The 17,169-nt window shown below is 38.8% G+C and overlaps 1 protein-coding gene across 1 annotated transcript in view; it reads left to right on the top strand.

Annotated features, from left to right (window-relative positions):
• Positions 1–10,268, top strand: part of cacna1fa (calcium channel, voltage-dependent, L type, alpha 1F subunit a) — a 36,710-nt gene extending 26,442 nt beyond the window's left edge. Inside the window, exons 42-48 of the mRNA XM_084389469.1 lie at positions 1,328–1,444; positions 2,338–2,627; positions 5,211–5,525; positions 6,814–7,163; positions 7,253–7,365; positions 8,487–8,804; positions 9,721–10,268. Coding sequence (XP_084245595.1) covers positions 1,328–1,444; positions 2,338–2,627; positions 5,211–5,525; positions 6,814–7,163; positions 7,253–7,365; positions 8,487–8,804; positions 9,721–9,930 — 1,713 coding nt within the window. The 3' untranslated portion in view covers positions 9,931–10,268. The remainder of the gene's footprint in view (positions 1–1,327; positions 1,445–2,337; positions 2,628–5,210; positions 5,526–6,813; positions 7,164–7,252; positions 7,366–8,486; positions 8,805–9,720) is intronic.
• The last annotated feature ends 6,901 nt before the right edge of the window (positions 10,269–17,169 follow it).

Here is a 17,169-nt window from a genome sequence, read left to right as displayed (position 1 = left end):
TGGCTTTTCATTTTTCAGTGACATCATGTCTAGCCCACACAGGACAAATGGCTGTTTACGTGCAGATAATAGGAAGTCATAGAATTAGAACTATTTCCGTGCATTAAACATAACATATTTGAGCAAGAAAATAACAACAATTAAATTAATTTGCTCAAATGGACACATTCAAATGAATTGAAGCTGAATTGGGTTCATAAGAATGAACCTTCTTATTTCAAGTTAATCTTTTCATGCTCATTCAGACGATCTATGTAATACATTGATTTGTGTTACTATAAACACATCAATTACTCAATCATGATTACTGTATCATATTTGATATGCACATTTCTAAGGCCTCTAAATTATCAACATGATCAAAACTTTACTGAAAAACATATTGTACACAATCTACTACATGCCTTCTGTTTTCTGATTGTCTACACTTTTTAGAAAGTAAAAGGCCTTTTTGTATAATTCTAAAAACAGTCCATCTTCAAGTCGTGGTACATATTTTTTTGCATAACATAAACAGAAGAATATCTGTAACCGGTCTTACTTGACCCGCTCTGAGCGGGATTCGAACCGGTGTCTCCGGCATGGGAGGCAGGTGCTAACAAGGACGCTAAAGACCACAGCCTCATAATTTAAGTCAGTCGCTAGCACGCATCTTGAGGCCAGGGGAGTGAGGTTTACTAGCACAGCTCTTACTAGCTTGTCTCCGTTACACTTACCCCTTTAAAACTCACTCCCATCCGGGTCACGGCACCAGCGTAACCCCTCAAGTCCTACTCGCCCCACTTAGTGGGCTCTTACTGGACTGGAGCAGCTCAGGTTTACTTGATTATCCATACATTCATTTTTAGAAAAATCATGTTAAAATGTAAGCATCAAATATAATACAACAGTCTTTTTGAGAGTTTATTTGAATAGCTCTGAACAATCATTGTGTTGCATTGCATTATATTTTTTGCTCCCCACAATAAAAAATACAGAGATTTTTTAGAAATACATAGATCTGTAAACTAAGAATTTGAACAGTCTTACTAAGACATATTATTGGTGATATAGAGTGACATTGCATTTTATGCAAGTTGTCTGCTACACGTTTATAAAGATCTCATTGATTTACACCACAAGCTATTGGAATTTCATCTAACTTTTTGGCCATATAAATGTATGCAAATTGCATATTTTTGCTCAGTTTGGGCCTTTATCCCTCCTTGAGTATGAGCTCCATATTCTCATACTACATACTTTTTGCACTGTTATTCTGTGCAACCATAATGCAGCATCACTGGATCACAGCCTGTCTTTGACATGACTCTCATCTTGTGTGGTCCAGGCTGGGTTACGCACACTACAGGATCTGGCCCCAGAGATGCGTCTGGCTATGGCGATGGAGGATGAGGAAGGGCTGGAAGGGCTGGAGGGGGAGATAATGGAAGAAGAATTCTTCAGGGTGAGGACACTCAGCAGTAAAAATCCAGTGGGAATAGTAAAATGAGAGTGCTTTAAACTAACTGACAGCATGCCAGATGCTGTCAATAAACCTTAACCAAAAGTGCCCCTATTTATGCTATTTTAAAGTCTCCTACAACAGGATTACATGCATCCAAGTTCAAAGAATGCTTTAATTTTCTCATAGTTTACATTGCAGTAACGATAGCATCGGTTTTACTGTATCAATTCGAGCCAAAGTCCTCATCTTTTGGAAGTGCATGCAAAGTGGATTTGCTTTCAAGAAGCACAGAAAACAGCGTCTTCTCCACATGTCGACAACATGAACGAAAAGCTACAACTAGTGTTTAAAAGTGGCTCAAAGTAGATGTTGTTCGTGGGCAACCAATGAAGAGCATTGTACAAATGTGTTACAATCCTACATAGGTTCATGCAGCAAGTAAGACTGGAATTACTGACGACTCATTTCAGGCAGTTGAGAATCGTACTTTCTTTTGGAAGACAATAACTCCATTTACCATGCACTTTGATTTTTGAAACTTTGCAGACCTTTAAAGCATTATGGGGCACTTTAAATTGTAAATATAAAAAAAAACAGTAATTTACAGTGTCCTTGTCACACATTAGATGTACTAATATAATGTAATTAAGTCATAGTAATTCAATCCCTAAACCAAACGCTTATCTAAACCCTATAGTAAGTACAATTTGTTAATTAATATGATTCAGTGCTTAATTGTATAATTATACTATAACAAGGACACTTAAAATAAAGTGTATTACAACTGTATTAGTTACAACTGTAATTTAAAGGTTTCCTTATGCATTATAAAACTATATATAGACAAGTCTCACTGGAACAACAGTTAATTCTGTTTCCCTTGCCAACTGCAGAGTGACAGCGTCTTCAGTGATGCTCCACCCACACCGGTCATGTCCACCCCCAGAAGCAGCCCTATGCCCCCCCATCTGGACGAGACCTCAGTGAGCATTGAGCTTCCTCCTAGAATACGCAATGGGAGCTTAATGCTGGAGGAGGCCCTGTTGGACTCCCGTCCGGTCTCCGCCCTATCCGAAAACGAAGTGATAATTGATCAGCCTCAGACGTTGTCTCCCCTGCCCAGTAGGTGGGCCTCCGGTCACAGCAAACTCACCCCATTGTGGATGCTGAATACCAACCAAAGGTAAGGAGCACACTAAGATAAGAGACAAAAGAATAGAATTGGACCTGTATAATTAGAAGCTACTACACTGAATTTAGAAACCTCTCAGGAACTGAAAAGCTGTTTGAGCAATTTTTTCTGGATGGGGTATTTAGTTAGATTTCAGTCCAAGACAAAACGTATTGTTTTTATCTGTTGTAAAGGGCCTGTCATTTCATAACTGTCAGTTCACTAATCGCTTCACAGCTTAAGGATGCTCCAAAAACAAGATTTTCTTTGCAATTTAACATGTTGGAAACTGGAAATACGCTAAGTAGTCTGAATTTGGGGGAGTTGCAATGCTTGCCAAGCTTAACAGACATGCTGTGTAGATGTCATGCTCTCTGGTGTATTCTAAAATGGGAAAAGGGGAGGTTTTCAACCTTTACCTACCCAACAACCTTTCAGCTAACCTCAGTAACCGCCAAATTCTTCTCAGTAGCAATTTACAGTGTCTTTAATCAAAAACATGAGTTACCATTACTACAGTACATTATATAATACTTATTATCATTACTTTTAGTTATTACCATCAACAAATTAGTAATAAAATAATAATAGTTTGAAACATCATGACCCCCCTGTAGTACCTTCAAGGACACCTAGTTGAAAACCCTAGCACTATGAAGTAACAGGTTACAATTCAATGGGATAGTTTGCCCAAAAATGAAAATTCTGTCATCCTTACTCACCCTCATGTTGAACCAAACCAGTATGATACTTCCTTCACAAAAGAAAATATGATAACACATTATTTCGATTGATCACTTAAGACATTCAACTAACTATAAGTAACTGTGCAACTACATGTCTACCACTGTAACTCTCATTAGAGTATTGGTAGACTATCTGCTTACACTTTATTTTGATGCTCCCCCAACAGACAATGTACAACAACTACCATACTTTGCAACTACATGTCAACTTATTCTACCAACCCGAACCCTGACAGCTAACTCTAACCTAACAGTCTACTAACAGTCTAAGTTAGTTGAAATGTATTTGCAAAGTTATAATTAGTAGAATGTCTACAGTGGAACATCAAAATAAAGTGTAACCAAAGATATTTTGTAAAGATTCCTGAAAATATAGAAAGTACACCACTGCTCAAAAGTCTGGGATCAGTCAGATTTTACATTGAGAGTAAAGACATATAAATGTCAAATAAATGCAGTTCTTTTAAACTTTCTATTCATCAAAGAATCCTGAAAAAATTGCGTCATGGTTTCCACAAAAATATTAAGCAGCGCAACTGTTTCCAACATTGATAATAAGAAATGTTTCCTGAGCACCAAATCAGCATATTATAATGATTTCTGAAGGATCATGTGACACTGAAGACTGGGGTAATGATGCTGAAAATTCAGCTTTGCCATCACAGGAATCAAATATATTTTAAAATATATTAAAATAGAAAACAGTTCATTTAAAATCTAATAATATTTCATAATATAAAATATAAATATATATTTTTTCTGTATTGTTGATCAAATAAATTGTGAGTATGAAAGACTTCTTTCAAAAACATTAAAACAATCTTACCAACCCCAAACCTTATGAACAGTAGTATTAGTGATACTGGTTTGGGACATCAGGAGGGCGAGTAAATGATGACAGAATAAAAAAAAATTGGAGAACTATCACTTTAAGGCACATTCACACCAAGAGCAAAGAGACAATAAAACTATGTGTTCATTCTCATGGAATGGCATAATGTAAGTAAAACACATTCCCAATTTGTCATTAACTGCTTTGTTTAACTCCACTCGCTAGTTGCTGCTGCTGTGGCTTTTTAATGTTTCCTTTAACTCAGACTTAGCTCTGAATATTTCTAGAATGCCAGTACTGGACACATGGTTCAGTTGTCTTTTTCATGGCAAAATATGTGGTGGAAATTCAAGCCCAGTGTAAGCTTTTAGGTCGCACATTGTAACATTTAAGGCTGGAATACGTTCCACAACTTTCGCCCGGATTTCTGCCCTGATTTGTCTGACTTTCGGCACCTCACATCAACTCATTCAGAGTCAGTCTGCAGATTTTTGGGCAGTCGGAGTTGACAGATTTTGCAGAAAATCACATAGTGTATGATGGGCATAGACTATGATTCTATCCAGATTATGTTTGAGATTTTCAGCTAATTTTAAAAAACATATTATTTTCATTTGTTGTGCGTAACCTAGCATGTTTCTGTACGAGCTTGTTGTGTTCAGAACGATTTGAAGATCTGGTGGTGGATGATCCTCAGTCATTTAGTGTATGATTCCCAGTTTATCTCTCTAACCATTTACCTAGTCTGAAAGTATATAATGTATAATGTTTTAAAATCTGTTCAGATTTGAAAAGTTGTGTAGTGTATTCCAGCCTTTAGAAAAACTTTGACTTTTCACGTTAAAATCTTCAATGAACATAATTGTGGAGCATTATCAGCCATTATAGCATTAGCTTATTGCAGTTAGCTGGAAGAAATGCAGGTGACTGGAATGTTTTTCATGCTTTCATAAGGTATTTGAAGAACTTTTTTTGTATATCATCTTACTGTATTTCTTATTAAATTCTCATATTCAGGAATGATACAACTAGTGCTTGTGAATATATTCCTCCCCCATCTCCGGATGGAGGAATGCAAAATGGAGGAGTCACAGGAGGGGTCGTCATTCCAGGAGGAAATGGAGAAGCAGTCACTGGAGGAGCCATGCAAGTAGGAGTCACAGGTGAAGGTGAAGGAGTGACTGGAGGAGCAGTCACAGGAGGAGGAGCTACAGTTACAGTTACAGGAGTTACAGAGATGCCATACCCTCCAGAGCAAAGTGCTGTCAGCAGGGAGGACCCTCAAAGTGCTGTCAGCAAGGAGGACCCTCACAGTGCTGTCTCACATGATAGGTTAGTAGAAAAAGTTTGACTACCCATAATGCACCAAAATAAATCAAGGCCCTGATATACTTAAAACAAAATCAAAAAACTATCAGGCCAAAACTAAATTCGTTTGGAGTTTGTTTACTTTTACGAACTTTCTGGAAAGGTTCGCTCCTGCTGGTAAACACCTTCAAACTACCATAGGTCCATAGCGATTACATAATAGATAGGAGTGTTTTGGCACTCTGCATATTCTCCAGTTCATTTCTTCTGTTCAGTCCATCGAGGTCAGACATCTGCGAGTAAAAGCATGACCACAATGGAGATCTGCTTTATAGTAGACAGGTGATCTGACCAATCATAATCCGCCTTTTTTGTCCGACAAAGCAGTCAGGAGAGTTAGTAGATTAACATTGGAGGATTTGAACTTGAAAAATGGAGTGTACTGACGTCTTTCCGCGGTTAAAACAACATTCCTTCTTATGTTCTTTCATGTTTATTTGATGCTATAAATTAACTAGACGGAAGAGATGATCGGTTCACGAGCAGCTTTAAGAGGCTCTACAGCGATCTGTCACGACACATTAAAGAGCCACAAAACAGTATTTATTGTTTAAATTTCTTTTAAAAAATGACCAAATTTGAAAGTTGAGACTTTGTTTCATATCAAAAGTAACCTGGTCTGTCCTGTCTGTCAGTGTCCTCTTTGGTCCGCGATGTATTTTCACTGCGTGAGAACATGGTGGGGCGTGAGAGCAGAGTGGCTTGTCGGACATAGCAACAGTAACTAAAGGGGGCGGGTCTTTGCGAACGGTCAATTGAAAGCCACACTGAAACTGTTTTTTTTTAATATTTTTTTATATATATATATATATATATATACATATATATATACAGACTGTATGTATATATATATATATATATATATATATATATAAACATGACGTGACTTGATTTGATTTGATTAGAGTGCCAGAATGCTGAGCTGGTGCAAAAATATCCACATCTTAACCGCTGTTTTATCACCTCTGTCAGTTGTGTTGTTTATTTTGTTATTGAGAGGAAAATGTGTAGCACATACTTGCATATTCATCTAAACGTCACTCCCAGAAGCACGGCTGGCATTGGGATGTTCATTAACAGTACACCACTGCAAAGGTTTTTCAAAACATGATAAAAATGTGAAAAATTCAAAAGAACATTGTTGTGATTATATCGGGACCTTCACATGACTCAAACAACAGTCTGTCTGGATTTTACAAGCTTTTCTCACAAATTAATGGATCTGTCTGATTTTGTGTTAATGTCTGAACAGACAGTGGTTTCCTGAGGTTCCTCCGGCACAAACTGCAGCACCCAATGGGAGCAGTGAATGTGTGGCCCCAGTTCAACCCATTGACAATATCAGCAATAGTTACCAAGGCAACAGCCAAGATGTTGGTGGCTACAATGGCAATGGTTACACTGGAAATGGCTACAATGGGAATGGTACCAATGGGACTGATTATCCAGGGAATCGTTACTCCAGCAATGGCTATAACAGCAATGGCTACAATGGTAATGGTTATCATAGTAATGGATACAATGGTAATGGATACAACAACAATGAATACAATGGCAGTGGTTTCGCTGCACGGCGACGCATGCTTCCCCCAACTCCCTTAGGTAAATCCAACTGTAAACTTTCTGCACTGCAAAAAAAAATAATGTGGTAAACCTTTCAGTGAACCTAACTTTTTTCATGTATCCGTCAGGCCGAAAGCCAAACTTTAACATCCAGTGTTTGAGAAGGCAGGGCAGCAATGAGGATCTCCCAATCCCAGGCACTTACCGCCAAAATTCCCCACCCTGTAGGGCACGAATACAGGTAACTTTTCTCCAGATTTGGAATTGTATCTTTATAGGCTGCACAAAAGGACACCAACCAACACTGACTATCACCAGAAGACAGTACGTCACTTCTCAGACATTCCATGACCCAACAATCAGATTTAACGTTAAATTGGCTTAAACAAGTGCTGACCAATGCCAACAGGGATAACCCACTGACCCGATAAAACCTGACAAAGTGTTTGCACCGTTTGTCTGGTGCAGTGAGAATTGGTCTTAAAACTCACATTTGAAAGGCCTCAACAACATGATCAGTACTTTCCTGACAAACTGTACTACATGTCTTCTGGTGGATTATCCAAGAGGAAATGCACACATCTTTTTATTGAGAAATCTTTGATGATTTGAATAAAGTAACACTAAGAATGACTTTGTTATTGATATTTCAAAATGAATATTTAGTGGATTTAAGCAACTGATATTTAATATTGAATGAAAATTTTTTGAAAATGTATCAAACATGATACAGCAAGCATTTGAAGTATATTAATCATTAAATTAAATGAATTAGTATTAGTATCTCACTCAGTATTAGAGTGAGAGCTAATAGTTATATCTATTTTATATAAATGCAGCATGCTCTACCTTGTTGATTTGCACTATATTATTCAATCTATATTAATTATTATTATTATTCACATTTATATAAATAATCTATATATAATATAAATATTACATATACATTTTTACATTTATATCTACAATATATTTATCTTTTCAACTACCAAAGTTTCAAAAACTATTTTTTTGACTACCACATAGCAAAATAGATTTCTTTACTATTATTATATTTTTAATAAATAAATAAAAAACATTTAAAAAATACATTACATTTTAGATAAATGTTCTGACATATTTCTTTATATCTCAGGCTTTACAGGGTTGAAAAGATTTGTTTGAAGCATCATAATGAAGTATCATATTCACATATAGAATAAGATATATCATAATTTGGAGAATACGCCAGCAATTAACACCATTAACACAAAATCAACATTGTGCAAAAATAAAATAAAAAACCATTAAATTCTGCTAATGACAAATTTCTGTTTCACTGTTTTCACACCAATAATAAAAATAATGCATGTGCTCCCACAGACGCAAAACAGCTTCGACTCTCGGCGGAGCAGCATTTCATCTGCGGTTTCTTCGGCCTCTTGGGTGAACAACCAGGCCAGACGGGGTCGTCTCCTCTACGCCCCCCTCATTTTAGTGAACGAGATGGGGGGCACTCAGGCAATGTGGGGTGACGCCAATGGCAGCGCCAGCCTGCCGGCGTCGGCCCGTCCCGGGTGGATTGGCAGTGGAATGGCAGGTGTAGCCCAGCAGCCTCGGGCATACACCACTCTCAGAGTGCCCTCCCAACACAGCCCTGGATACATCGAGAAGGGAAGCGCTGACAGCCTCGTGGAGTCGGTAAATAAGCTTCCTGAATGGTGTATCAAATAACCCTACGTAATAAGGATAGTTGTTATTTATGCAGGTTCAGTGGCTATAAAAACTATTCAAGCTGGACTTTGTTTTTGTACAGCAGTGAATCATAGACTTTCTTTTTTGACTCTGATCCACAGAAAAAGAAACTTTAGAGGGGTCATGAAATGGAAAATCAAAATGTCCTTGATATTTACACACATCAGCGGTTGCTCTAAAATAAAAACATGCAAGTTTAATACCTCAAAGCTAACTCCCCAGTCCAAAAATATGAGTTTTACAAGTTTATTTTCCACAAGTGCCTGAGCAATTGAACAAGAATGTTTTCGTGTCTTAAAAATGTAAAAACTATTTTCTCAATATCTTGTATTGAAAGCTACAGCAGTGCCAAGAGGCAATAATTGTGGTTGCATTGGTTCATTTCAATCTGGCACAGGCTCAAACACTCTATTAAAGAGCTGGCCATCTCGAGCATCATGTGGCTATGGTGCGATGAAATTCACCAATCACAGCACTGGACGCTTACTTGCGTTTCTTAAAGAGGTAATGCCCCTGAAATTAAGTGTTTGTGACAAAGAGTAAAACAGAGGATGGAAAATTATCATATATTTCATCTATTACAAATATTTGAACATTTTGATGCAAAACAATTTCATAAGCTAACCTCCAGAGATGTGAATGCATTTCATGACCCCTTTAAAGTGGAAAAAACTGATCTCCAAAAATTCTGAATACAAAACTTGAAACCCCATTTAATATGACACACCTAAATTACCAGTGCAACTAACTGCTTTCAGCAGACACATAAATAGTTGTGTGTGGTCAGTGGATTTCAGCTGGCTGTAGTGGAAATAAATCTGATCCAACTTTTGTGATGTCTTCTTTTTTTTGTATCTTTTAGATCCTGATCTCTGAAGGCTTGGGTCTATATGCAAAAGACCCCAAATTTGTTGACTTTGCAAAACGGGAAATTGCAGGTGCCTGTCACATGACTATTGATGAAATGGAGAGCGCTGCAACTGACCTTCTAAGTCAAGGGAGGACAGGGCAACCAATCGGGCGCCTCGAGGAGGATCTGTCTGATGAGATGAACTGTGTTATAACATACTAAATGGGTTTCAGTTTGTTGGGGGAAGCGGAACATAAATTGTCAGTGTGCTTGTGATGTTCTCTGCATCACTTACTCAAATACATTCACCTCTTCATATTCAGCTCATTTGAGCAGATTTATAATTCCTTCAGTAGCTACTGTATAAGGAACTTGTGACCACAATGACCTGTGTATCCCAGTTGCTTTGCACATACAGTGAGGAAAATAAGTATTTGAACACCCTGCTATTTTGCAAGTTCTCCCACTTAGAAATCATGGAGGGCTCTGAAATTGTCATCGTAGGTGCATGTCCACTGTGAGAGACATAATCTAAAAAAAAAAAATCCAGAAATCACAATGTATGATTTTTTAACTATTTATTTGTATGATACAGCTGCAAATAAGTATTTGAACACCTGAGAAAATCAATGTTAATATTTGGTACAGTAGCCTTTGTTTGCAATTACAGAGGTCAAACGTTTCCTGTAGTTTTTCACCAGGTTTGCACACACTGCAGGAGGGATTTTGGCCCACTCCTCCACACAGATCTTCTCTAGATCAGTCAGGTTTCTGGGCTGTCGCTGAGAAACACGGAGTTTGAGCTCCCTCCAAAGATTCTCTATTGGGTTTAGGTCTGGAGACTGGCTAGGCCACGCCAGAACCTTGATATGCTTCTTACAGAGCCACTCCTTGGTTATCCTGGCTGTGTGCTTCGGGTCATTGTTATGTTGGAAGACCCAGCCTCGACCCATCTTCAATGCTCTAACTGAGGGAAGGAGGTTGTTCCCCAAAATCTCGCAATACATGGCCCCGGTCATCCTCTCCTTAATACAGTGCAGTCGCCCTGTCCCATGTGCAGAAAAACACCCCCAAAGCATGATGCTACCACCCCCATGCTTCACAGTAGGGATGGTGTTCTTGGGATGGTACTCATCATTCTTCTTCCTCCAAACACGTTTAGTGGAATTATGACCAAAAAGTTCTATTTTGGTCTCATCTGACCACATGACTTTCTCCCATGACTCCTCTGGATCATCCAAATGGTCATTGGCAAACTTAAGACGGGCCTTGACATGTGCTGGTTTAAGCAGGGGAACTTTCCGTGCCATGCATGATTTAAAACCATGACGTCTTAGTGTATTACCAACAGTAACCTTGGAAACGGTGGTCCCAGCTCTTTTCAGGTCATTGACCAGCTCCTCCCGTGTAGTTCTGGGCTGATTTCTCACCTTTCTTAGGATCATTGAGACCCCACGAGGTGAGATCTTGCATGGAGCCCCAGTCCGAGGGAGATTGACAGTCATGTTTAGCTTCTTCCATTTTCTAATGATTGCACCAACAGTGGACCTTTTTTCACCAAGCTGCTTGGCAATTTCCCCGTAGCCCTTTCCAGCCTTGTGAAGGTGTACAATTTAGTCTCTAGTGTCTTTGGACAGCTCTTTGGTCTTGGCCATGTTAGTAGTTGGATCTTACTGATTGTATGGGGTGGACAGGTGTCTTTATGCAGCTAATGACCTAAAACAGGTGCATTTAATTTAGGATAATAAATGGAGTGGAGGTGGACATTTTAAAGGCAGACTAACAGGTCTTTGAGGGTCAGAATTCTAGCTGATAGACAGGTGTTCAAATACTTATTTTCAGCTGTATCATACAAATAAATAGTTTAAAAATCATATAATTTGATTTCTAGATTTTTTTTTTTTAGATTATGTCTCTCACAGTGGACATGCACCTACGATGACAATTTCAGACCTCTCCATGATTTCCAAGTGGGAGAACTTGCAAAATAGCAGGGTGTTCAAATACTTATTTTCCTCACTGTACGTTTAGTAAGAGCCTAACCAGACCACAAGATGAGCCTATATATACACTGTGATTTCGAATCCTGAAGCAGTTTCTGAAAAGATATCCAGACAGACTTTATTTATAAATAATTGAGATTTGATAAAACTTGCCCATTTATGTTGAATGTATTTGTGCTTGTGGAAGTTTTCATTTTTCATAAGATTAATTAGCCTAATAAAAAGACAGTAAAGAGCCAATATCTTTCAAATGACTGGATCTCACAAACCTACAGGGAAATGTTACTATGTTACTATTATAAATGTATGGGCTAATTTACTTCTCTCATTCAGCACAAATCCAAATGTTTCCATGGTTGTGATGTAACATTAAATTGCTAGCCTATTATTTATTTTGAAAAAGCTGTGTGCTTCACTCGTGTGGTATTGTTCACATAAAACATCATTCACATACGAAAATATGTTTTGGCGTACCACCGCCGGTGGTTAAGTTGACCGGCACAGCCCTATTTTAAGTTTATTGCAAAATATGCATGCATTAACAAATATTTAAGTATTTTGAGTACGTAGAGACGTATGCTTCACCAAAAGCATATACAATTGATTAACACCAGGGAAGAAAAGACTGTTCTTTTTCCGCAAGTTTTGTTCAACTTACTGTTGTTTACAGCTGAATAGATCAGTATTGCATATAGCATTATATTCAGTATAGTTTTGAGGGGCTTAAATCCTTGACAGAAACAGAGACATTTAATTAGCTCCTCTCTAATGATGTGTTTTGACTATGTCAGTATCTATTTTCTGCACACAATGTGGTTAAGCTAAAACAGGTTAATATGTCAGCAGTGTGGAACAAAAAATATAGAGAGGTAACAAAATTTGTTTGACTGAAATTAGTTAGCTCATTACCAAAAAAAAAAACTTTATTACAACAGGTTTAATTTATCATCTGATAAAAAGACACATTAAACAGCATAGATAGTTAAATTACTCAGTTTATTTTTGGTTTTGGCTCTCAGCTACAATAAATGAAAACTTTTGGTTTCGGTAAAAAAAAAAAAAAAAAAAAATTTTGGTAAATCACTAATAGAACTATACAGTAAGCAACTCCTGCTGTACTGATAAAACAGTACACATGATGCATAGTACTGTTCGTTTTTAAAGGGATAGTTCACCCAAAAATGAAAATTCTGTCATCATTTACTCACCCTCAAGTTGTTTCAAACCTGTAAGAATTTCTTTTTTCTGCTGAACACAAAAGAAGATATTCCGAAAAATGTCTGTAACCAAACGGTTGATGGACCCCATTGACTTCCATAGTAGGAAAAAAAAAAATACTATGGAAGTCAATGGGGTCCATCATCTGTCTGGTTACAGACATTTTTCAAAATATCTTCTTTTGTGTTCAGCAGAAAAAAGAAATTCTTACAGGTTTGAATTTTCATTTTTTGGTGAACTATCCCTTTAAGAAAGGCATATGTCTAAAAATATTATGCAAGTTCTAAATGGTATAAGTTTTATTATCGTGAAAATACCACCACCTCCCCTCACACACTCATTTCACTTGCTCCGGATGAATATTATTGGCATTACAGGGCTTGAATTTGGGTGTGGGACACATAATTTTATTCATTCCCACAGATTTTGTGCTCACACCCAAAGTGTGTGCACATAAAGCCGCCTCTCAATACTAAATTGAGTTCCTTTTCGCTGCTTATTGCATCAAAATACCAGTCTTGACGAGTATTCACATAAACACAGTAAGTTATGATTTAAGTGAACGTAAACAGTTGAGAAAGACGACGCATATGTACCAGTATAATGGGTCTGTAAGTCAGGGTTTAAAGTGACAGCTTAATTTACCTGCTGCCAAATTATGAGATAATATTAAAAATATCAGTAACACTTTACAATAAGGTTTCATTATTAACATTAGTTAACTACACTAATTAACATGAACTATTAATGAACTTCACTTATACATCATATATTAATCTTTGTTAATGTTAACTTCAGGATTTACTAATACACTATTCAAATCAAATTTTGTATTTGTTGACATTAGTTAATGGACTGTGAACTAACATGAACAATGAACATCTGTATTTGTATTAACTAACGCTAAAGACTATTGCTCATTGTTAGTTCATGTTAGTTAATACATTAATTAATGTTAACAAATGAAACCTTATTGTAAAGTGTTACCAAAATATCTATATGGCCGTTTTCCCCAATGGTATCAATGTCAAAATTGTGGTCAGTGAAAATGCTGTTTAAAGGCTTGTTCCAAACAGTAGTATGCTACACTATTTGGAATTTGGAATTCACCCAGTGTCCACGTTTACAACGGATATTAACATACGTGTTTTTAATCGGATCACAAGTGATGAGCACTAAAAAAGTAAATACTTTCACAACAATAACCTACAACCTGGCAAGGGAGCGTTTTGGATTTAAAGCGAAGAAAATCAACAATCAAATCTGCACACCAGCCAAGCAGAAGAGAAAGGGAAATTCATCATCTGAGGGGAGAGATCAAGACTCTCACCAAGCAGTTCAAAAGAGTCCCTGCTGATGAAAGGGAAGGCATCAAGGACCTGACGAGTCAACTACTGGAGCGCCTCTGCAGATTCCGAAAAGCAGAAAGCTCAGGAAGAGGAAGGATAGGGAGAACAAAAGATACCAGTTCACCAAAGACACCTACCAATTAACCAGAACACTGCTGGGTGAAGCAAAATCTGGAAGGCTGACCAGCCCCAGAGGAGATGTGGAGGCGTTCTTGATGGAGACCCACAATGACACCACCAGAAACCAGGTCCTGGACGCCAAGCATCAACAGTATAAAGACCCCAGAAAAAGAGCTCAACATCAGTAACAATCCTGGAAGGAACTCCAAGAGGTGGTGAAGAAGGCCAGAACAGGGTCTGCCCCCTGGCCCAAGCTGTATACCCTACAAAGTAAGAAATGCCCAATTCTCCTCCAGAGGCTGTGGAAGCTGTTCCAGAGGATCTGGAGAAAGAGTACCATTCCATCAGGCTGGAAGAAGGCAGAGGGCTGTTTCGTGCCAAAGGAAGACAACTCCTCAACCACTGACCAATTCAGAACAATCTCACTGCTAAGTGTAGAAGGCAAGATCTTCGATTTCAGTACTAGCCAAGAGGATGACCTCGTACATGACAGAGAATGGATACATCAACACTGCTATTCAGAAAGGTAGAATTCCAGGCTTCTCTGGATGCCTGGAACACACCGGAGTTCTCAGTCAGATGATCCGTGAGGCTAAAGCCAGCAGGGGCAACCTGACTGTTGTCTGGCTGGATTTGGCCAATGCCTATGGATCAATTCCTCATGCCCTCAACCATGCAGCATTAGACCACAACCACATCCTGCAGCACATCAAGAGAATGATCACCAGCTACTTTGAGTTGTAAAATGGGCCAGGAGTGGAGTCAGCCATCCGACAACCCCCAATAAGAGGTTACATGGACGACCTTACCGTGACGACCACAACCCATGTGGAGGTGAGGTGGGTGCTAACCGTTTTGGACCACATGGGGGTCAGAATGAAGTTTAAGCCAAAGAAATCCAGGAGTTTGGTGATCAGGAACGGGAAGTTGACCAACAGGTTCAAGCTGCATGTGCAAGGGGAAGTGATTCCATCGATAGAGGAGAATCCAATCAAGTCCCACGGAAAGTGGTTCGATAACTCACTTGCTGACAGGAACAACATAGCCAATACGGAAAAGCAGATGGAGGAATGGCTTAGGAGGATCGAAATATCAGGGCTCCCTGGGAAGTTTAAAGCTTGGCTCTATCAACACGGACTGTTGCCAAGACTCATGTGGCTGCTGATTGTGTATGAGGTCCCGATGACATGCGTTGAAGGAGTGGAGAGGAAGATCAATAAGTACCTCTGAAAGTGGTTGGGAATCCCTCCAAGCTTCACTGCAGTAGGCCTCTACATAAGATCAGGGCAGCTCCAACTTCCTCTGTCATCCGTGGTTGAGGAATTCAAAGTTGCAAAATGCAGAGCCGTAATGACATACAGAGACTCACAGGATGAACAAGTCAGACATGCAGGCGTCATTACAAGATCAGGTCGCAAGTGGACAGCTGATTCGTCTGTTGCTCAAGCTGAGAGCATGTTGAAGCAACGTGTTATCATTGGAGCGCCATGCACAGGATGACAGGGTTTTGGAAGTGAAAGAAGAACCATGATTCAAGAGGAGGTACGGAACCTGGAAGAGGAAGAACAAAGTGCAGTGGACCTAGCTTCCCAAGGAGCCTGGACCAAATGGGATCTTCCCAAGAGGGAGATTACCTGGGCGGACCTATGGATACTGGAGCCGTTCCGCATCTCCTTCCTGCTGAGATCAGTGTATGACACACTCCCAACCCCAACAAACTTGCACAAGTGGGGTATGAGAGAGGACCCATTGTGCAAGCTTTGTGGGGAGAGAGGCACCATGGCACACATCCTGTCCAGGTGTAAAAAAGCACTCACCTAAGGAAGGTACAGGTGGCGCCACGACAGGGTGCTAATGACACTCGCCAACACCTTAGAGCAGGAGAGGAAAAATAAATGCCAACCACTTCGGAAAACAACATCAATCCAGTTTGTAAGGGAGGGGGAAAAGCCACCAACCACAGCAACAACAAGAACCAGTCTACTACAAAAGGCCCAATCATGGGAAATGAAGGTCGACTTGGGAGGAAGGCTGCAGTTCCCACAAGTCATTTGGTGATTACTTTTCTTTCAAATATCTTGTGTTAAAAGGTGCTCCACGCATTCATCTTATTATTTACAGGCCTCCAAAATACTCTCCAGCATTTGTTGAGGACCTTGATGAAAGTGTCGATAACAGCTCTGTAGAGTTTGACTGTTTTGCTATTGCTGGGGATTTTAATATTCACATAGATAAGACAATATTGCTGTATTGATTTCTGTATTAACACTTTTGATCCAACTCAGCATGTATATGGACCCACACACACAATCATGGAAACACTCTAGATGTGATTACTTATCAGTGTCTAAACATTTCATAGATTATTAAGGATGTAGCACTGTCTGGTCGTTTCTGTATTTTCTTTGATATATTGATCTCTCCTACTACTGAAGCTAGATCTGTCTCTCAAAAAGAGATGCTTAAATGAGAAAACTAGTGTGCTATTTATGAAGGCTATATCTTTAACACCAAGCATATCTGCAGACTCTGTTGATTTTCTCCTTGATTCCTTTAACTCAAAAGTTAAAGGGTAATTCCGGTTTTAATAATTTAGCACTTTGAGTCTATTTTCTAGTTTGTTTTGGATGAACTAGAGTGGTGGACACAGACATTTTGACGATGGGTCCTGTCTCTACTTTTTGACTCTTTTAGAATCGCCTTTGACCGCTTCAGAGTGGCTGTCTACCGGCATGCACGAACATGTCCTTAAAACAACCCTTAACGTTCGT

The sequence above is a fragment of the Rutilus rutilus genome (assembly GCF_951802725.1).
Source record: "Rutilus rutilus genome assembly, chromosome: 19".
NCBI lineage: Eukaryota > Metazoa > Chordata > Actinopteri > Cypriniformes > Leuciscidae > Rutilus > Rutilus rutilus.
This window is presented reverse-complemented; position numbering and strand designations above follow the sequence as displayed.